General features: G+C 37.0%; 1 protein-coding gene across 19 annotated transcripts in view; it reads left to right on the top strand.

Annotated features, from left to right (window-relative positions):
* TENM3 (teneurin transmembrane protein 3) overlaps nt 1–20,523 on the top strand; it is a 1,436,054-nt gene extending 1,415,531 nt beyond the window's left edge. For all 19 annotated transcript variants that reach the window (XM_081959126.1, XM_081959141.1, XM_081959139.1 and 16 more), the window contains 6 exons: nt 4,502–4,677; nt 5,292–5,527; nt 10,101–10,397; nt 12,424–14,035; nt 15,747–15,877; nt 18,918–20,523. In XM_081959126.1, coding sequence (XP_081815252.1) covers nt 4,502–4,677; nt 5,292–5,527; nt 10,101–10,397; nt 12,424–14,035; nt 15,747–15,877; nt 18,918–19,673 — 3,208 coding nt within the window. In that variant the 3' untranslated portion in view covers nt 19,674–20,523. The remainder of the gene's footprint in view (nt 1–4,501; nt 4,678–5,291; nt 5,528–10,100; nt 10,398–12,423; nt 14,036–15,746; nt 15,878–18,917) is intronic.
* Nucleotides 20,524–22,246: the final 1,723 nt, after the last annotated feature.

Below are 22,246 nucleotides of genomic sequence, written 5' to 3'. Positions count from 1 at the left end.
TCCTCTAAAGCTGTTTTCTCTCTAGCTATGTTCTGTTACTGGTTTTTTATATGCAAGTGCTGTTTGCATTTATTTTACAGAGAAATAAAACAAGTAATAAACATAGCCTAGGCAAGATAATTCATTTTAATCTCATTGTGAATTTTACTAAATTAAGGTTGGAAACCATTTAGAATGGTCCATCCAGATCCAGTTGTGAAATTAGTGAAATTTACAGCTTGTCTCTTAGAATGAACAATTAATAATAAAATGAAAGGAAAGGTAACTTTTTAATTATTTTTAATTGTGCATATCCAGCATTTTAAAGAGTTTCCATTGAGTCTATATGTGTGATCCATTGTTCATTACAGGATTTAAGTTAAATTAGTAGTCACAAATTGTTTGCAAAGAAAGAAAAATGCATCTATGCAGGGAATAACACAGCAGAACTACTTACAGTCATTTGTGGGTTAGCTATCAATCCAATCTGGTATTTGGAGTAGCAGGCAACACTTAGATAAGTGTGTGACTGAGTACAGTATGTCAGGTACATAGCCTTTGTGTGCTGCTTTTCAGTAGCAGATAAGGTGAATTTTATCTCATCCTCCTATTTAAAAATGTAGGGACAATGATGAGAACAAGAGGGCACATTGCTGACATTTCTTTATTTCTTCATAATAAACTCTCAAAATAAGCATGTGTCCAATATCAGCCTGCCTATACTCTGTTTTTTAACCTCTATATTTATATACGGCTAGCTTTACTTAAATATTCTATGCAGGGCAACAAATTACTTGAAAAGCAATGCAGATCAAAGTAGGAGTTTTTCCCAATACACAGCCTTAAAGATGCAATCTACTAAAATTATCTTGCAGCAGAGATTTTACTACAGGAAAGCCCTGCACTAATTTGCAAATGATCACATTTGTTGTGACTTAAAAAAAATATTATTAAATACTTGAAAATAAATATATGAAATTACATACAAAAGAGAGTGATCAGTTCCAGCATACTATGTCGTTTCCTCTATTTCTAGATTTCAAGATACTATCTATCATCTCTCTCTGTGTGTCTCTCTCTCTCTGTCTCTCTCTCTCTCTGTCTCTCTCTCTTTCTGTCTCTATCTATCATCTATCTATCTATCTATCTATCTATCTATCTATCTATCTATCTATCTATCTATCTATATATATATATATATATATATATATATTTGTTTTTGTAGATTTTCACGGGTGTAGGTATGCTCGTTTTGTTGTATTTGGGTCTTTTCCCGTGTAAGGTTGAGATTGTCTTTGCAACGTTTCGGCAGGATCTCACCTGCCATCTTCAAGCGTGGGCTTAAAATGGGAACGGAGCTGCCGTCTTTCTGTAAGTCTTGGTGGGAGGGGATGGGGTGCTGGCTTTGTTTCAGTAAGTGGAATGATTGGTTGTGTGGTTGTATCATGATTGGTAGATTGGTGCTGATTGGTGCAGGCTGTGTGTGCATTGTTGTTTTGTATTGTAACGGCTTGGGTGGTGGGTGGTGTTCGTTTGTTGGCTAGGGCTGGTTTCCAGATGTTTGGTAGGCGGGAGGTATCATCACGTTTGTTCATGTTGTGGGGGTGTTTCTCTATTTCGATGGCTTCCATGATTATTCTCTTGTGGAGGTGTTCTGTTTTGGAGATTAACCTGGCTCCTTCAAAGTTGATTTCATGTCCTGTAGCTTTAAGGTGCTGGATCCAATGGATTCCAAAGAAAAACAATCACCAACCTAATCCAAAAGGAGACTCTTCCCAAAAACCAAGACACAGAACAAGACAATGGCATCACCCTCCTCCCTTACATCAAAGGCACCACAGATAAAATCAGCAAAATTCTCCACAAGCACAATATCAGGACAGCCTTCACCACTGACCAAAAAATAGCCAACATCTTAAGAAACCCCAAAGACAAAATCTAGCTAGAAAACCAAGGAGTCTACAAAATACCATGCAAAATCTGCCCAGCAATATACATAGGACAAACAAACAGGAGGATAAATGCACGCATCACAGAACACAAGAACGCAGTAAGAAAAAAAGAAAAAACTTCCTCCCTTTTCCAGCACCTTAAAGCTACAGGACATGAAATCAACTTTGAAGGAGCCAGGTTAATCTCCAAAACAGAACACCTCCACAAGAGAATAATCATGGAAGCCATCGAAATAGAGAAACACCCCCACAACATGAACAAACGTGATGATACCTTCCGCCTACCAAACATCTGGAAACCAGCCCTAGCCAACAAACGAACACCACCCACCACCCAAGCTGTTACAATACAAAACAATAATGCACACACAGCCTGCACCAATCAGCACCAATCTACCAATCATGATACAACCACACAACCAATCATTCCACTTACTGAAACAAAGCCAGCACCCCATCCCCTCCCACCAAGACTTACAGAAAGATGGCAGCTCCGTTCCCATTTTAAGCCCACGCTTGAAGATGGCAGGTGAGATCCTGCTGAAACGTTGCAAAGACAATCTCAACCTTACACGGGAAAAGACCCGAATACAACAAAACCAACACACACACACACACACACACACACACACACACACACTATTGCTTTATGCAAATTATTCCCACAAAGGATATTTATTAATATCAATCGGGGTGTAAGAATATTGAGTACACAAATCACTCAAGAAATAAACAGATGCAGTATTGTACTAGACTGGGTGTCAGCAATCTGTGACTCCCGAGCCACAAGTGGCTCTTTGACCCCTCTCCTGTGACTCTCTGCCAACCTGGTCAGGCAACCTGCTCTCCATCCTGAGACACTGGCCCATCCATGGCCGACACCAACACGAGGGCTGGTAGGATGGGAATGGGATCCGGGAGGAGGGTATGATAGACAGGGGAACAGGTCTGTAGCTGAGGAGAGAGCACGACCCACGCTCGCTCCTCACGCAACCACCTATCCAGCTGTGGTGGGGCCAGGAGGGCATGCACGAGTGGGGATATCCTCCTCAATTGAGAAGAGGGCGGGCAGGTTGACTGGCTGATAGGCAAGCATCTTTGGCAAGGGCACTCTGGCTTTCTCTGAGCCTGATGTGGGCATGCGAGGTTCAGTGAGGCCAGCCCCCGTTTCCCATTGCCCTGAGCTTTTTTACTCTTCCAGTTGAGCAGTGCTGCCAGCAGCATTAATTGAGAGAGAGGGAGAGAGAGAGAAGGGAGAAAAAGAGAGAAATGAAAAAATGATGGAGAGAATGAGAGAGAAATGAGAGATCCATTTCCACAGAAACACCAGGAGCCACAAAACCTGAGTAGACGTGGCTGGGGTCATGTGACTGGGTGAAGGTGACATTGACTTGACCACGCACACCCAGGTTTTGTGGCTCCCGGTGTTTTCTTTTCTGTGGGAAACAGAAACACAAATGGCTGTTTGAATCTTTATGGTTGCAGACCCCTGTAATACATACCATGAAAGAAAAGGAGATTAAGCGAACAATGAACAGGATCATACAGGATCACTTGTAACAAGTGGTTACAAGTACCACTTGTTCCTTTTATATTAAGAATTTTATATTTTTCCATTCAATTTTTTGCGAATGCATCACAATGGCCCTACAGCAGTAGTGCTCCTATCACAGCTTATTGTTGTATCATTAAGAATGTGATGCTGTCAGGAATGTACGTGAACAAAGTTCACTCTCTTCATAAACGGATAAGGCCCATGCTAAATTAAAAAGAAAAAAAAATCAAAACCACTGGATATAACATTTGTATCAAACTGAATTAAATCTACCCTTATTATAAAAAGCGAATTAGAATTGAATTGAATTCCTTTTTGGCCAAGTGTGATTTGTCTTTGGTGGATATGCTTTCTGTGTACATAAAAATAAGCAATCAGGAAATAATATCAATATAAATTGTGAGGATACAAGCAATAAAGTTACAGTCCTGCAGTCATAAGTGGGCGGAGATGGGTGATAGGAATGATATGAAAGCAGCCTTAGAGAATGGTTTGACAGTGGGGAGGGAATTATTTGTTTAGCAGAATGATGGCGTTTGGGAAAAACTATCCTTATGTCTAGTTGTTTTGGTGTGCAGTGCTCTATAGCGCCGTTTTGAGGGTAGGAGTTGTTACAATTTATATCTAGGATGGGAGGGGTCTGCAAATATTTTCACGGCCCTCTTGTTGACTCATGCAGTGTACAGGTCCTCAATGGAACATAAAGCAATTAATCCCTACTAAATATACTCCTTTTAAATAGCAAATTAGATTGCAGTAGGATTTGGTCGCAGTCCAAAGAAACATCTATGCAGACTTGAGAGTCATTGGAGGTTTTTTTCCCTCTACCAAGCTTCCTTTGTATATTGAAAAAGCTTTCAATAAATTTAACAAATTCTTCATTTTTTTCATTGTGCATAATTTAGGCATAAAACCTCAAAATTATCAGCAGAAATTTCTAGTTTGAGTCAGTGAGTAAAAACAATTCATTCTTGCATTCATTCGTTTGTTTGTTTGTTTGTATAACTTGTTATAGCTATGACAGTGAAGGCAGATTGACCAATGTCACATTTCCAACTGGAGTGGTCACTAATCTACATGGAGAAATGGAAAGGGCTATTACTGTAGACATTGAATCATCTAGCAGAGAGGATGATGTCAGCATCACTTCAAATTTATCCTCAATTGATTCTTTCTATACAATGGTCCAAGGTAGGTTAACAAATTAAATGAAGAATAATCTTTAACAGGGAAAAAATGAATTAAAAGAAAAAACACTGTTATATTTATTACAAGTTGTGATGAAAACTAACCTGCAAAGGAGGTTGTTGTGTTTTGTATAGGAATAGGGTTAAAGCCTTAATCTTCTATAATATACATACCTATTTAGAAGACAATTCAACTGAATAAAGTCATTAACTCTATGATTGTGACTCTAATTTTTATGTTTACACTTTCACTAGTTGTGGATTCATTTTGCAAGTAAAAGTTTTTTAAAAAAAAATTAGTTACATTGATTAAAACCTTTTATATGCATTCTATTTCTAAAATGATTCTAAAGATGCATGTAGATATAAAAATAATGCTTCTTACGGCATATATTTGTCACACATTGGAATATGCATCAAGAAATCAGATAATGTTGGAAGGTCATAAGCAAAAAATTAAAATTTTAATGTTTAATGTTTTAAATGGTTTAAAATTAAAATGCTTGTATTTTTTAATGCAACTGAATGTTGCATGAATGTTGACTTGGTTTGTGTTAGGAATAATTTTGCATGAAAAATCTTGGTTTAGAAAAACGTATTTGTTGGGTTTCGTTTCAGATCAGTTAAGAAATAGCTACCAGATTGGATATGATGGGTCTCTCAGAATCATCTATGCCAGTGGTCTGGATACACACTACCAAACAGAACCACATGTTTTAGCAGGTACAGCCAATCCAACTGTAGCAAAAAGAAATATGACTCTTCCTGGAGAAAATGGACAGAATTTAGTGGAGTGGAGATTTCGAAAAGAACAAGCGCAAGGCAAAGTGAATGTGTTTGGCCGTAAGCTCAGAGTAAGTTACATCTCTAATGCATTTTTAGTTTAAGATGAATAGTACAGAAGATCTACTGTCAGCTTTCACTGCTTCAAATGAACTTTTTTTTCTTTTAGCAAATCTTCTAAGACCAATACGATAAAAAGTCAAAGGAATAATTCTTGCTAGCATAATTTAAAGTTAGCAATGTCACAGAAAGGAATATCTTAATTCATATTGTTCTATGTATTTCCGGATTTATAACCCTCTGTTTTTACCATTAGCATTACACACTAAATATGAAATCCTTCCTATACAATCCTATCTTTTCTGCAGATACGTAGAGTAATCGTTTTAGGTGAGACCCATTAACAGTGCTTTAGGTTAATCTTAAATATTAAGCTGTAGTCATCAACTGTATAATTTCTTACTTTAAAAAAAAAGGAAGTTTATAACCTTAGGTGTGTTTCGTTTCACTGTATAAAATGGGGGCTCTCCCTGTAGTATGTTGGTTTGTGAATTAGTGTCCAGGTTACAGATACTAGCTTTCATACCAAAGGAGTAAAGCATGCTTGGGAAATAATTGGGTTTTATATGAGTTTGTAGCATACTATCTGAAATCTTCAATACTCAAAAACTGACCTGTAGTGTCCCTAGTTTTATCAGGAGCTCTTACATATGAAAATACGTTAGTAATACTAGTAATCTAATCAGCACTGTCTCAATCTCAGTGTTCTGTGGAAAAGCCTCAATTTACCAACACCATGATAGGCAACAGAGGTCAGTATCCATTGCTCCATCTAGTCACAGCCATGGCATGTGGAAGATTGCAAACTGGAACCTAAAAGCATAAATGGGAAAGGCATGAATTAACAGGAGTGATGTTATATATGCCTGTGAAATTAAGAATGGAATGGTGTTGATAAGTACAAGTAGGGAGGTTTTAATTAATAAAAAGGCTTAAATCAATACCAGAAAGTATGCATTTACATGATGTTAGTTGTTGCTGAAAGTAAAATTCGTAGGTTGGTGATAATTACATATTATTTTCCAGTGAATGACAATAAGAGAGAAGGTTTGGAAAAATTGTGCAACATATTGAATGAATGCAATCCAGGGGGAAAATATTATGTTAGATGGTGGTGACATGAATAGATGGTAGGAAAAAAGCAATAGAGTATAGAAAAAATGTTACTGCCATTTGGACATCAAAGAATGAAAGATTCTGATGAACATGCATTTACAAAAAGGTCGGTTTTCAACATGTCATTGAAGCAGAATGCAGGGGGGAAGTAAATGATTCAAAAAACATAACTGATTTAATTATTTATTATTACAAACTGAGACATTAGTGAAGGATATAGGTGAGATGAGTTATGACGGTGGGACAAGCCATTATTTGAAAACATCAAAAGTGAATCAAGAAAAAAATATGCATGGAAGAAAGGAAGTAAATGTATAAGAGTAAGTATATGACTACAGGAACTAAATGTATGATTCGTATCTGAAAAGCTGGCAGAATATAAATTAATCAAGAATGAATGGAAGTGAATATATGGAAAGAAGATTTGGAAGTTGCTAGGAATTAAGTGAGAATTACACTCACTGTGTGGAAGTGACAATAGTACCACAGAATGTGGGAGTCACTCTAATGAAGAGTATGTCAAGGGCTGCTTTTAAGAGAAAGGTCTCTGCAGATAGTGCTGCTGAGAGAATGTTAATGTATGCACATAACAAAAGATAGTTGCAAATAGGATGTTGTCTTTATGTGACATTGTGTGAGTAAAGGGTAAAAACATAGTCTCTTCTACCTTTATAGTTTGAGCAAGGATTTGAATCACAGTAACATTGATTGGTTTGGACCTTGGTGAAAGTTTGCTAAAAGTGGGAACAGAATAGTAACATTTTAAGTGATAGAAGCGCTGATAGAAATAGATAGTAAAAAATAGATAGTATGTATTCTTTTGTGTATAATGAATGCATATAATATGAAATAAATTTAATTGTGTATAAGAACTGGCTTCTAACTATTTTGATTTGTGGAGACTGGAATTTGGATATGTCAGGAACATAAAAATAAGTTGAATGCAGTAGGAATGGGGTATTCAAATTAATGTATAGTAAAACAAAAGATGGTAGGGTAAAGAATTAATGAGGGTCAAAGAAATGTGAATACAGATGTCAGTGACTAGTACAAAGCAAAGGTTGGTAAGATGGTTTCATCAGAGGGGGAAATTGAAAGAGACTCCAATTATAGAAAATACCGTATTATAAGACGCACCAAGGTTTTGAAGAAGCACGTTTTTTAAAAAAAGGTTTTGCACTCTGCAAACCTCCCCAAAATGGCCCATTTTTCGCAAAAACGGGCCTGTTCTTTTTTTTAAAAAAATGGCATGAATAGCCCTTAGTAGGCTTGTATAGTGTTCCGGGGGGGAGCAAAAATGAGCAAAAAAGGCCCATTTTTTGCAAAAACTGGCCTTTAGGAAGCTTATAGGGTGCTCCTGGGGGCTGGAGGAGCACAATTGAGGAAAAAAGGGCCATGTTTTGCTCATTTCTGCCCTCCCCAGCCCCCAGGAGCTCTCTGAAAGACTCCTACAAACTATGCATGGCCATTTTGGTGAAGGGACAGAGTTTCGGGAGGCAAAAAATGCTGTATTCAATGTATAAGACGCACCCAGATTTTCAGTCTCTTTTTTGAGGGGAAAAAGGTGCATCTTATATTCCGAAAAATACAGTACATGTGTAGGAAGAATGAAGGGGTCAAGAGCAACCAGAAGGCTGAGAAAATTGTAGTTGGATGGAGTGGATGAGGTCTTGAAAAAAGAGACAAGTTGTGAGTGTAAAGAAGTAGTGCACAAATGTGCTAAAAGGAAGATTGATTTGCAACAATAAAAGTATATGAAGAGCTATAGTGAATAGTTTGATGTAAACTAGATTTAGATGTACTTCTTTTTATCTTTTGCATTTTTTCTTACCTTATACCTATGATTTACGGTTTCTTACTGCTTTTCTTCAGTTTTCAGAGAAGCATCCATTTATACAATGCACATGTACTCTGAAAGCTTTCAGAAACATTTCTCATCAAAACAGGATGATGAAAAGAAATACGTTGCAAACAATTCTTATTGACCCTCACTTTTGAATACTTCAATCAAATTGGAGTTGCCTAGAGGATTATTGAAAAAGATTTTGAACAGCGGGACCCCAACTTGGAATAGATTTTTCTGTCTATATTCAGATAATTAAAGGCTAGAAATCCACCGTCCTTGTTAAAATCCTTTCCTTTTAAAAACTTATGGAATATGATCAGAGAACTTTGGGCCTTTTGTTTCTATTGCCCAACAAAAATCATTCTTTGTATCTCTAGACTATTTAACAAAATGAATATTTTAGTTTACAGATCTTACCATCTTTCCCTGATAAGTTCCAGAACTAATGATGTTGAATCATTAATCCATTTTTCAATAGAATTCTGTTTTCTAAATATAGCGGATGTCTTTATAGGATTTTGACATAATAAAGGCTGACACTAAAATGAAAAATAGAACGGAAAACTTAAAACAGACAGTAAAAGTATGAAAAGAATGGAATATAACAGAATTAAAATTAAAATGCAACTCATCATTATTCTGTCTGTTTTTGTAAGAAAAAATACAAATGCTTGCACTTTATATTGTGTATTATAAGATTTTTTGTACAATTGAAAATCATTACTTTTCATTGCTCCTTGCTTCAGTGGATTTCAGAAAGTATCCAACTTCCTGGTCCTAATGATATTCATTTCTAAATGTCTTCTGCTGTAGAATTTACCATTATTTAATAAGTGAGGTTTTTGTAAAAAAAAAATGTGGCATTTGGCTAGATAATTCTACAGTCCTTGACTATTAGGTCAAAATATCAAAATTGGTTTTTATTTATGAAAGTCTGAATAATGTGTTATCTGTTTTAAGAATATTACTTTTCTCAAAGTTTAAATATTTCTTTCTGGCTTCAAGCAATGCAGATAATTCATTAGCCAGATAAATTCTTTCCGAAAATTCTTCAGGTTATACAATATGTGTATACAATATAACTTATAAAATTAGAAAGTAAATGAACATTCAAATTTTCTTGCCTATAAATAAGCTAATTTTATTACGTGAAAGAATTCCCAGTGCCTATTTTGATGATCTATTTGAAAAGCAGTTCTTACATTTCACCAACATATTTGTTGGCCTTTTATTTTGACTTTTCATTATTATGGTGGTTATTCTGCTATATCTTCATAATTTCTTCTATAAATCTTGTTGAGTATTATACAAGTTCTCAATGTATATATTGTTGGATTATATTAACATTTAACGAAATTCTATCGGCATTAATTGAAAACATTTTGAATAAAATGTCACTGCATCTTTATTTAATGAAACCTTTTAAAATGGCAACCTGATCTCTGGCTATTATACTAAGAAGCTGCTAAATTAGTTTAGTGACAAAGAAAATCAATCATTGTAAATGATTTTTAAACAACGGTATTCAAATAGTGGCTGATTCTATAAAGAAATAATAAGCAGCAGCTCAATGCCCCCCCCCCCACATTATTTATTTTGTTGTCTTATTTGTTTCATAAAAGGTTAATGGTAGGAACCTCCTTTCAGTTGACTTTGATCGGACTTCAAAGACAGAGAAGATTTATGACGATCACCGTAAATTTCTACTGAGAATCGCGTACGATACTTCAGGACATCCAACTCTCTGGTTCCCAAGCAGCAAGCTTATGGCTGTCAACGTTACCTATTCATCTACAGGTCAAATTGGTAGCATCCAACGAGGCACCACTAGTGAAAAAGTAGATTATGATGGACAGGGAAGGATTGTATCTAGAGTATTTGCTGATGGTAAAACATGGAGTTACACGTATCTTGAAAAGGTACTCAACTATTACTTGGAATATTGGTTTGCAGTTCTATTAAAGAATTCTTTCTACATAAAATGTTAAAAATGATTGCTGCATGATATTTGAAGTTTTAGACAGAGAAGGGATATCCGTGTGTGTGTATGTGTGCATGCACACACGCACGCATACACACACTTTACTCCAAAATCTTGCAGTAACACATGATTTTTTTGGTTCATTCCCCTAGTCTAGTGGTAGGCAACCCACGGCTCTGGAGCCGCATGTGGCTCTTTCATCCCTCTGCTGCGGCTCCCTGTCACCGATCGGCTCCGCAATTGATAGGGCTTTCGGTTAGGACAGGTAGAGGAAAAAGGATGCCACACTAGGAGGAGACTCTATGGTGGGGGAACCAGACTTCCGGTCGGCTCCAAAGCTGAACGGGGGGCTTCCGGTTAGGACCTTTGTGGCTCTTTGAGTGTTTAAGGTTGCCGACTCCTGCCCTAGTCTGTTGTATCTTTACAACAGTCCTGCAAAGTCATCTTGGCTGAACAATAATGATTGATCCTACTCATCTAGTAAACTTTCTAACTTTGTGGTTATTTGAAACCTTATCCCTTTGGTTCTAGCCCAATCTTCACTGTTGTACTGTGTTTAAGGAAAATCCATCCCAGAAAACTGATTGAGATATACAAGTATGTAAGATAAATTTGATTTCTTGGAATTTACTAGCTTTGTTGCCTGTTAATACAATTTCATGGGATTTAATTATGTCATTGAAATCACAGAGAATGATTACACATTTCTAGGATTTCAATGCGATTGAAGCACATTTAGGTGGCAAGCAAAGTCAATGTATTTGGAGATACTCTTTATGAGCAGTCATGTTAACCTAACACTTTTCTCAATATTGTAATGATTGTTTATTCAATATTATATTTTTTTCAAATGAAGATACCCTTAAGAATATCCGTTAACACAAATAAAAACACTTAATTTTATAATGCAAGGTAATAAAAATAGCTGTAGCTTTTCCAGGCTAAATCTGAAAAGGGAATCTAAAGACGTTTTCCAAACATTTTTTTCACTTTGCACCAAGAAAGAATAGCATATTCACTATCAAGTCAAACTTATGAATGAGTTCTAAACTGCAGCGTAAATGTAACAATTTAAACAATGATTTTTCTTTGTGTATATGTGCCTCTCTCTGTCTCTTACACACACATATACATGCACACAAATACTAATGTGTTTTCCAAGACATTCGTCCAGAAAAAAATGGTCATTTATTCTTGGCCCAGAATTAGGGCGGGTTGCCCAAAATAAAATATGGTATTAAACCAGTGCTGCATACTAAATTATATACTCCCTAGCATGGCAATACTGAACAAAGCATAAGAAGTCTTTTATCATTATTTAATTTGATGTCCTTTAGTGGGACAGAATAGAATTTGCCTTAAGTGGAAACAGCTACCGACAGTGACAGATGCTGAGAGTTTTATACATCTTCATGTGAGTAATATAAAATAACAGTGGTAGTGATGTGTAATGCCAAAGCTTTACAAAAGGAATCATTTGGTGACTAATTAACTCTGAAAAATTTGATGTAAATAACAAGCCAATTGCTTCACCCATCTGACAAATAGATATAAAAGAGGAGGTTCAGGGATCTTCGGGCTAGTAAAATTCTCAGTAAATTATCTCTAATTACAGGAGTGAAATTGTCTCCTCCATATGTTGTTCCCTTCTTGAGTTGCTGGCTTAAGACAGCCTCACTTTTGTTGGTATTAAACATGACTTATCCCAGTCCATTGACAATCTGCTGTTTGGCACTGAGTACTTGATAAAAGGATGACTCAGTCACAACAAGAACACATTAGGAATCTGTAGCGACTCATTATAGATCCTCTTACAATTAAGTATCCAAATGAATTAGGCAATTACCAATATGTAAGGTCAAGAATTATTCAATTTGAATAATGATGATTTAGTAAAAAAAAAAACAGTGTTGCTAGTTCATCAATAGTTTTGGCACTTGATTAAAATCTGTTTTCTTTTTCAGTCAATGGTTCTCTTACTGCATAGCCAACGGCAGTATATCTTTGAATATGACTTACTGGATCGGCTTTCTGCAATAACCATGCCCAGTGTAGCTCGCCACACTATGCAGACTATCCGTTCTATTGGCTATTATCGGAACATCTATAATCCTCCAGAAAGCAATGCCTCTGTCATCATGGATTACAATGAAGAAGGACAGCTGTTACAAACTGCTTTCTTGGGCACAAGCCGGAGAGTCTTGTTCAAATACAGAAGGCAGACCAGGCTTTCTGAAATTCTATATGATAGCACAAGAGTGAGTTTTACTTACGATGAGACAGCAGGAGTTCTAAAAACAGTAAACCTCCAGAGTGATGGCTTTATTTGCACCATTAGATACAGGCAAATTGGTCCATTGATTGACAGGCAGATTTTCCGCTTTAGTGAAGATGGAATGGTAAATGCCCGATTTGACTACAGCTATGACAATAGCTTCAGAGTGACTAGCATGCAAGGTGTTATCAATGAAACTCCATTGCCTATTGATCTCTACCAATTTGATGACATATCTGGAAAAGTTGAGCAGTTTGGAAAATTTGGGGTTATTTATTATGATATTAATCAGATAATTTCAACAGCTGTAATGACTTACACAAAACACTTTGATGCTCATGGTCGCATAAAGGAAATTCAGTATGAAATATTCCGTTCACTTATGTACTGGATTACAATTCAGTATGACAACATGGGCCGAGTAACTAAAAGAGAAATTAAAATAGGCCCATTTGCTAATACTACCAAGTATGGTTATGAATATGATGTTGATGGCCAGCTACAGACAGTTTACCTTAATGAGAAAATAATGTGGCGCTACAACTACGATTTGAATGGCAATCTCCACTTGTTGAATCCAAGTAGTAGTGCTCGATTAACACCACTGCGATACGATCTGAGGGACAGAATCACTCGACTCGGTGATGTTCAATACCGGTTAGATGAAGATGGATTCCTGCGACAGAGGGGCACTGAGATATTTGAATACAGTTCAAAGGGCCTCCTTACCAGAGTTTATAGCAAAGGCAGTGGATGGACAGTGATATATCGTTATGATGGACTTGGAAGACGTGTTTCCAGTAAAACCAGCCTGGGGCAGCATCTTCAATTTTTTTATGCAGATCTCACATATCCAACAAGAATAACTCATGTGTATAATCACTCAAGCTCTGAAATCACTTCTCTCTATTATGACTTGCAAGGACATTTATTTGCCATGGAGATTAGCAGCGGAGATGAGTTCTACATCGCCTCAGACAATACTGGAACCCCCCTGGCTGTTTTCAGTAGTAATGGTCTAATGCTGAAGCAGATTCAATACACTGCCTATGGCGAAATCTATTTTGATTCTAACCTTGATTTCCAGTTGGTGATAGGATTCCATGGAGGTCTTTATGACCCACTAACCAAACTAATTCATTTTGGTCAAAGAGATTATGACATATTGGCAGGCCGTTGGACTACACCTGATATTGAAATTTGGAAAAAAATAGGAAAAGATCCAGCTCCTTTTAACCTGTACATGTTTAGAAATAACAATCCAGCCAGCAGAATAAATGATGTGAAAGATTATATCACAGGTAAATATGTACATTTAATAAAGTACAATTTTATATGTATACCACCTTGGAATTATAGCATCTGATATACAAAAGTATATAGAGTATACATACATACATACATACATACATACATACATACATACATACATACATACATACACACACACACACACACACACACACACACGGAATATACTATAGAGAATAGGAATATACTTTTAAATTAAAAATGTATATGTGTATTCTACCTTGCTTCACATAAGTGAAAAGTATACACAGTTGGTAAAATGCTAAATAAGTATATCATTTTTCTTAATTAGATCTATCTGAGATCTTGTGTCTATAGAAAGTACTCAGGATGGTCTCTTTTTTTTTACCAGGGAAGAAATTCATTGTAGTCAATGATAGATGTAGTGACTTAATAGACAATAAGACTTATCAAAAATCCTCATAATAGGCCTTGTTCTCTGTCTCAATAGAATATTTTATCTCTTAGAGGATTCAAAAGAAAATGGGATTTTGATGTTTCCGTTTGACTAAATGGTTACTATGGCAACAGTTTATGTCTGCAAATTTATTGTAGATTATGAGTGCTATTTTGCCAGATGGCCAATATATCTAGGAAACATACTAGGATTTCTTGCTTGCATGATAACACCTTGGATCTTTAAAGGAAAGTTTTCCAAGCAGTCATGTGACAGTGAGAAAAATAATGTACAAACACTCCTTCTTGCTATTTATGGCTGTAGGTTTATCTGTAGTTTAAATAGTAGTGCTTTTTGATTTTCAAGTACTTAATAGAAAGTCCTTAAATTAAGAAATCTGGTATTTTAATGTTAAGCATTTTTGTATCCCAAAACTTAATTCACAATATACTTGCATTTTGTTGATAAATATATATTTGGACACCATGTGTATTCTTTTGTCATTTCTTTTCTTTCAAAGAAATGGATACAAGTTCATTGTAAATCACTTGAAATATTAATGCCAGCTGCTCTCAGTATCTAAGATCTATGCTTCCCTTTTTCACAATTTATTATTTGCATAATTTATTTACCTAATTATAATACACTTAGATGATCCTACCATGTACTAGAGAGAATCATGCTACCCGTACATTCCTGCTTAATATATCTACATTGCAGTAACGTTAGGGATAAGTCACAGTTGCACTGTGAAATTACCTAAGTGGAACAGAAGACCAAATGTATTCCAAATTAGGATCTTTAAAATCTTATTAATTCACCAAAGAGCCTTTTTTTCTAAAAGATGTCCAAATACTGATTGTTGTTGTTATTTTGCAATAGTCGTGATCATATGTTCACATAGCAGTATTCTTCCTGTACAGTTTCTTCTGTTCCTCATTGTCTTGCAATAGTTGAATTCATGGGATGTGAGGATCTAGTGCTCTCCCTATGGTTATTAAGTAGATAACCTTATCTGCATAAAGAAATTATGTGGATCACATGGAATTATCTATAATAAATCAGACTATTCTGGATTGTATAAACAGTGCATTTAATAAATAGCTTCACTACATTCCTTTCTCTGGGTCATTGGTTGTATATAAATGAGGACAACTATTAAATAAATAAAACTACGGCCCTGCCATGGATTTTCTCCTCCAAATATATTTTAAAGCTCAGAGCATTATCCAGCTGGGCTAAATTCAATCACATATTGAGGGATATGTGACTTTTTTCTAACTTACTTTATAATTGCTTTCTAGATGTTAACAGCTGGCTAGTGACGTTTGGTTTTCATCTACACAATGCGATCCCAGGTTTCCCTGTGCCTAAATTTGATTTAACTGAACCCTCCTATGAACTTGTGAAGAGCCAGCAATGGGATGATGTACCGGTAAGAAAAAAAATAAGGAACATTAAATTGCAATAAAATACAATAAAATATTCTATTAGAGCAGTGATGGCGAACCTTTTTTGGCTCGCGTGCCACAAGTGGGGGGAGCGCAGGGGGGGCGTGTGCGGGCATGCCGCTCCCATAATGCAATGTGCGACACCCCCCCCCCCCAGTGCTCATGCACGCACAACGCCCCTCCCATTTTTACATGCTTTTTTCGCCCTCCTCAGGCTCCAGAGGCTTTATAGGAGCCTGGGGAGGGCAAAAAGAGCCTCCCCCGCCCCCCCGGAGGCCCTCCGAAGGCTTCAGGGATCATCCGGAGGCTTCCCTGAAGCCTTCGGAACGGTTAAAATGACCCTCCAAGCAAAAAGTGACTTCCGGTTTGCTCGGAGGCTCGTTTTAAGCGCTCCAAAGGCATCAGGGAAGCCTCCAGACAGTCCCTGAAGCCTTCGGAATGCTTAAAACGACCCTCCAAGCAAACTGGAAGTCACTCTGGAGCCTGGGGAGGGCGAAAAATGGCTTTTAAAAAGTGCCTCGCGTGCCCTGACAAATGGCTCCGCGTGCCATCTGTGGCACGCATGCCATAGGTTCGCCATCACTGTGTTAGAGTATTGAAAAATCCCCAGAGGCATACATTGAATTTTTAAAAATTAAAACATATTGTAATAAATGTTTCTTGATACACTTTTGTCTCAAACTATATGTTAATTCTGTAGGGAATTTTCTGTCCAATAGCTAAAGACTAGGCTTAAGTTTTAACATTTCCTAAACTGAAGTGAGAGGGAGGAAATGATTAATCAATAAATAATAGTATTTTAAAATCTTTTTTTCCTCCAAATTATAACATTCCCAGTGGAAGCTATAGAGATTGGACTGATAGCAGCACCCTGCCTCCAGGCTAAAAGTGAACAATGTAATAAAAAATAGAATGTGAAAGAAACAGAATAACAGGTGATATAAATTATGCATATTGTACAGCAGTACAATTTTACTTGTCTTTAATATTAACCATGTTTTATACGTGAAGATAAAATATTGAATATAAAATCACCCCAGGTAAAATGTATTACATTAAATGGAGCCCAAACTCAAACTCCTTGTTTTAAAATATATATTGCCAAATAGAAGTATAAAACTAAATCATTTACAAAAATCTATGAACTGTAAAATAGAAAGTCATATATACTGTTTATGAAAATAGCAATTATAAATTTTATTCAAAAATCAAAAATCCATTTATCCTCAAATTCTCAGTACCAGCAATAAATGACAAATGTTAAATAGCTGTTAACCTTTCAGGTGCGTTCCGAAGGATCTCTGTGACTTACCAGGCTATTAAAAGAAAGAGACAAAATAATTTCATGTTATATACTGTAAATCCAGAAACATTGTGTTGATGTTTTTACAGCAGAAATCTTAGCCCTATCATTATAAAAATATGTATAATTTCTTTCCTCTGCATACAAAAACGAACGTAAGTGATATGAAGGAGTAACCCAGGTCCTTTTCCAAAATGGATATTAAATCTTGGGATAAGTTATCTGGTGCAATTGCTGCTGTCAATATTTATTTAATACATTTGAATTTGTGATGTAAAACTGTTGTAGAGAAAACTCCTATTATCCTTCTTACTCATAGCTCATTTCTTCATTTTGTGAGTTCTCTCAGAGCTTGTTCAGGATCAAATATAGGCAAAATGTGATGATGAGATCATGGAGGACTTTTATTGATGGGGCCACGCCCATCAGTGATCCAAGGTCCCTGTTTCCTTGTTGAAGAATGTAAAGGGAACACAAAGACACAGTGTCCAGAGAATGAAGGGAGGCAGACGCCAAAGGCATTATCATAACAGTGGACAAAAGAGATTAGGAAGGAATAAGTAGAAAATGAAGTCATAAAAGAGAATATGAGAAAGGAAATAGAGAAGAAACTTACGTAGTATGTATCTGCATGCATCTTTAAAACCCCTGAAAGTCCACCAGCATTGAATGAAACTTTCGTAGCTTAAGGCCTCATAACAATTTAAAATTGAATTTATATTGCAAGATGAATACTCAAAAACAAACCCTTGTGTCCTTATGGTATATCTGGACACTTATTGCTAAATCAAAAGCAAGGGAAAAATTGTGAAATTAAAGATGGAGAACTTTTAAGCCAGTGGAGAAAGTTATTTCACAGATATTGCAGTTGAAAATTCAATGTATTACTGTGAGATAGATTAGGTAAAGAGGTAGCAGTGATCCAAAGTTATTACCACATCTCATTGCAGCCCAAGGGTACAGACACTGCTCTCCTATAGCAAAGTTTATCACAAGTTTCTGCAAATGGTACATTTTATGTGTGATGATACGAAAGTTCAGATATTTCAGGGGGGAACTTAGATTCCCTTTCTGGATGAAGTTATGGCATATAAAAATGCCTGATAATAAATAGATAATGCCAAATATAATTGAACCAAATATATAAGCAAGCATAAAACTTTCATAGTAGACTTTCATTTCTGCAATGAGGAAATCACTAAAGGAAAGCTCTAGAAAATTACTTATAGGAATACAAGTAATTATTTTACATTATAAGTATGCATCAAAGATGTCTTTGTTTTTAATTCTTTAGCAAATCAATTTATTGCATGCATCATCCTATCTGGACAATACTTTATCTTTCTACTATTTCATGGTGTATAAATTAACATAATAAAGATTGATGTAAAAAATTAGTGAAGCATAGCAGATCTCTGCATTCAATGTTTCTAATTTTATTTTGATTGGGTAATGATCAAATAAGGAATGGTTTGATTAACTGAATTTTTCTTTGGAATGATTCAGTGCTACTTTTTAAACTTCATAATCAAAAATGGTAATAAATATTGAACTATATCAAGCAATGTAGAACTTACAAGAGTGGAATCCAGTCTGTGAATTCAATTATCAGTGTCATTGTGGCATATCATGTTGTCAGCTGAAGGCACCATGCCAATAAATGCTTGACTGTTGGAATTTATAGGCTTGTAAAAAAAAAAAATGTCTCTTCTTGTTTTCAGCCAATTTCTGGAGTGCAACAAGAAGTGGCAAGGGAAGCAAAGGCTTTCCTATCCCTGGGAAAGATGGCAGAAGTCCAGATCAGCAAGCGCAGACCTGGTAGTGAGAAATCCTGGTTGTGGTTTGCAACTGTGAAATCTTTAATTGGAAAAGGAGTAATGCTTGCTGTCAATCAAGGCAAAGTACAGACCAACGTGCTTAACATTGCAAATGAGGATTGTATCAAAGTGGCAGCTGTTCTGAATAGTGCATACTACCTGGAAAACCTGCACTTCACTGTTGAGGGAAAGGATACGCATTACTTCATTAAAACCACTTCACCCGAGAGTGACCTGGGCACGCTGAGATTGACGAGTGGCCGGAAGGCACTGGAGAATGGCATCAATGTCACAGTTTCCCAGTCCACTACTGTAGTGAATGGAAGGACTCGTAGGTTTGCTGATGTTGAAATGCAGTACGGTGCACTGGCTCTTCATGTCCGCTATGGCATGACGCTTGATGAGGAGAAGGCACGGATATTAGAACAGGCTAGGCAAAGGGCTCTTTCCAATGCCTGGGCCAGAGAACAGCAACGAGTGAGAGATGGAGAGGAAGGGGCCAGGCTATGGACAGAAGGGGAAAAGAGGCAACTTTTGAGTGCTGGAAAAGTTCAAGGATATGATGGGTACTATGTACTCTCTGTTGAGCAATACCCCGAATTAGCTGACAGTGCTAACAATATACAATTTCTTAGACAAAGTGAGATTGGAAAGAGGTAACACATTGGTTGAGCTTGGCCTGCCAAAGAGACGGACCCTGTGCCAGTGTCTTCTAAGAGGGGAGACCAAATAGTTTGCTGCATTATTACTTGAGCCTAAATATACATCTTTGCTCAGATTTTTCTGTAGCACAATCTGAACGAACTCTACAACAAAGAGAGAGCTTTCCAGAAGAATGATAATATTAAAAAGAAAAACTGGAGTTGTGTTTTTTTTTCTGAATGACCTTAAAGGTGATCTGCTTTAAAGAATATGTTTACATATGCATATCGCTGCACTCAAGTTGGACTGAAAGTACTAAAAAGAAAGATCTAAAGAGTTTCCAACTGGCCGAGTATTCCAGTAACTAAGAAAAAAAGCGATAACAGTGTTTCCAAATATTACTAAATTGTTGACTTTTACTTACAAAAATTAGTCTTTTTTCCTCCTCTTCCTCCTCCTTCTCCCCCTTTCTCCTCCTCTCCTGCTCACTCCCTTTCTCTGCCTAGGATGTGGTATATAATCTCTGTTCATGTTACGCGGGGGACAAGACTCTTTGTGTATGGACATCCCAATGGCTTTAACAGTGCTGCTTTTTGAAAGGACACTGGCACAAGCAATTTATTCTACAATCAAAATTTGGTAATGGATTTTACGGTGATCATGGGGTTTACCTTGGGGAAAATGGCAAATAGAATTCTTGTCACAGAGAAGCAAAGGAAGCTTGATTTTTTTGTAAATTATGTGAGACAAGTTGTTTATGGATTTTTATATAAATTACAATTTACTGTACATCAAATATTAGTCTCAGAGGAGTTAATTTATGTAAAGTGTTTAAAAAAGTTTATACTTAAATAAAATAATAAAAATATGCAGTGTGTGAATTTTTTAAAAGAATTACACCTTTTATTATGTTATAGCTGTACAGTATTAAGAGTTATAATGTAGAGATATAACAGTGTACAACAGTTGCATTGAAGTGTTAATATTTTTGTATTAATTTTAACATGATGTGTTTTTGTCTTTGGATTACTTCTGAGAAAGGATGGAGAAATCACAGACTAGAAGGAAACGGAGTTGCCGCTTTTTTCCCCCTCCCCCTCCCCCTCTCTCTCTTTCTCTCTCCTCTCTTTGCTTGAGTACTGGCAAGCATGGTTTCATCAGTCACTGCTAAAAGGAAGGAAGAACAATTCAGCAAGACTCATTTGTTACCATAAAAGACTTTTGTAGGCTGGACATGCCTTGTTCTCTTTAAGAGCTCAAGGTGTAATTATTCTTTTTACAGATTTCTAATGTGTGGGTTTTTAAAAAAAAATATGGGATGTGAAGTTGTGTTATGTCATAAAAGGAACATTTCCCTACTTCTTTACACAGGAGTAAATTCCTTTGTGGGATTTATTTTTGATGAATAAATTTAGGACTGCAAGCTCAGATATTTAGTGGTTCATGAAGGCAAGTTGATACTGTTCTAAACATACATGATTGGTTCTCACAATATGTTTAACTGGGTCAGCTGGAGGTTAACTATATCATGGAAACAATATATCTGGTCAACCATGTTGGCATTTATAAACATGGGGTAATTAGCTCTTCTCAATAAGGGTGGAGATAGCATCAATGCATGGGTCACTGTCCGTGCTCTGATTGGACTGAGTCTGAATATTAATTAGCCAATATACTATATAACCCGCCCCTGTGAGTGTTACCACCCAGTTTCTGACTGAGTCCACTCTGGGACAGTCGTGTTATCTCTTGTATGCATTAGCAGTTTAATTACTTCACCTTACCGGTTTGACAAGTTGCATCATCGTTGTCAGAAGAGAAAACGATCTATTTGAGGGATCATGAGGATTTCAAGATTGATCTGGGGGCTTGGTTCTGTCTGGCCATGGGGTTCTGGCCCACAGACCTGTGTTCTCGATAACCTCTCAGGGCTGTCTGCACACTGCGAAGGAGAAAGGAGGCAATCAGCATCAAAGAGCCTTGTCTGACAGCTGCTTAGCAGCTCGCCTACGAGGCTTGTCTTTTGCAGCCAAAAAGCTTTTCACTCACCGGGCTTGGAACAAGAGAGCGCATGCACGTCACGCTGTTACAGAGAGCCAAGTGCACTGTAGGCAAGCAGGACGGGAGTCTCCTGCCTTGGAAAGTCACGGCGTGACAGCGAATACTCCAGACAAGGCGTGGGCGGCCCAGATGGCCAGGTTGAAGCCACGCAGTGGCAGGAAGCCACATCCTGTCATTGGGGCCCAGGTCGCCTCCAGTAAAAGCGGGAGCGCCATTTTGGGCAGTAGCAGAGCCGTGCGTCGTGGTCTCTATTTTGAATCGGCATTTTGGTTAGCAGCAGCATAGCAGACAGCAGCATGTCTGACCTGGGCCCAGAGACCAGCAGGCGCTCCAGTCAAGCTGGTGGATTGCTTGCTGTAGGACAGAGCCCCATGTCCCCAATTGGACCGCCTTCTTCCCAAACACAATCGGGAGACAAGGCATCGACCAAAGGCTCCTCTTCCTCCAGTAAGGCCTCAAAAAAGGCTTCCAAATTCTCCTCCAAGGACAAGAGCCGAGAGGACCCGGGATCTTCCCACCAACGGTCCAAA

The sequence above is a fragment of the Natrix helvetica genome, assembly GCF_964273705.1.
Source record: "Natrix helvetica genome assembly, chromosome: 7".
Taxonomy (NCBI): domain Eukaryota; kingdom Metazoa; phylum Chordata; class Lepidosauria; order Squamata; family Natricidae; genus Natrix; species Natrix helvetica.
The sequence above is the reverse complement of the archived record's forward strand: the minus strand, read 5'-3'. Positions and strand labels throughout refer to the sequence as shown.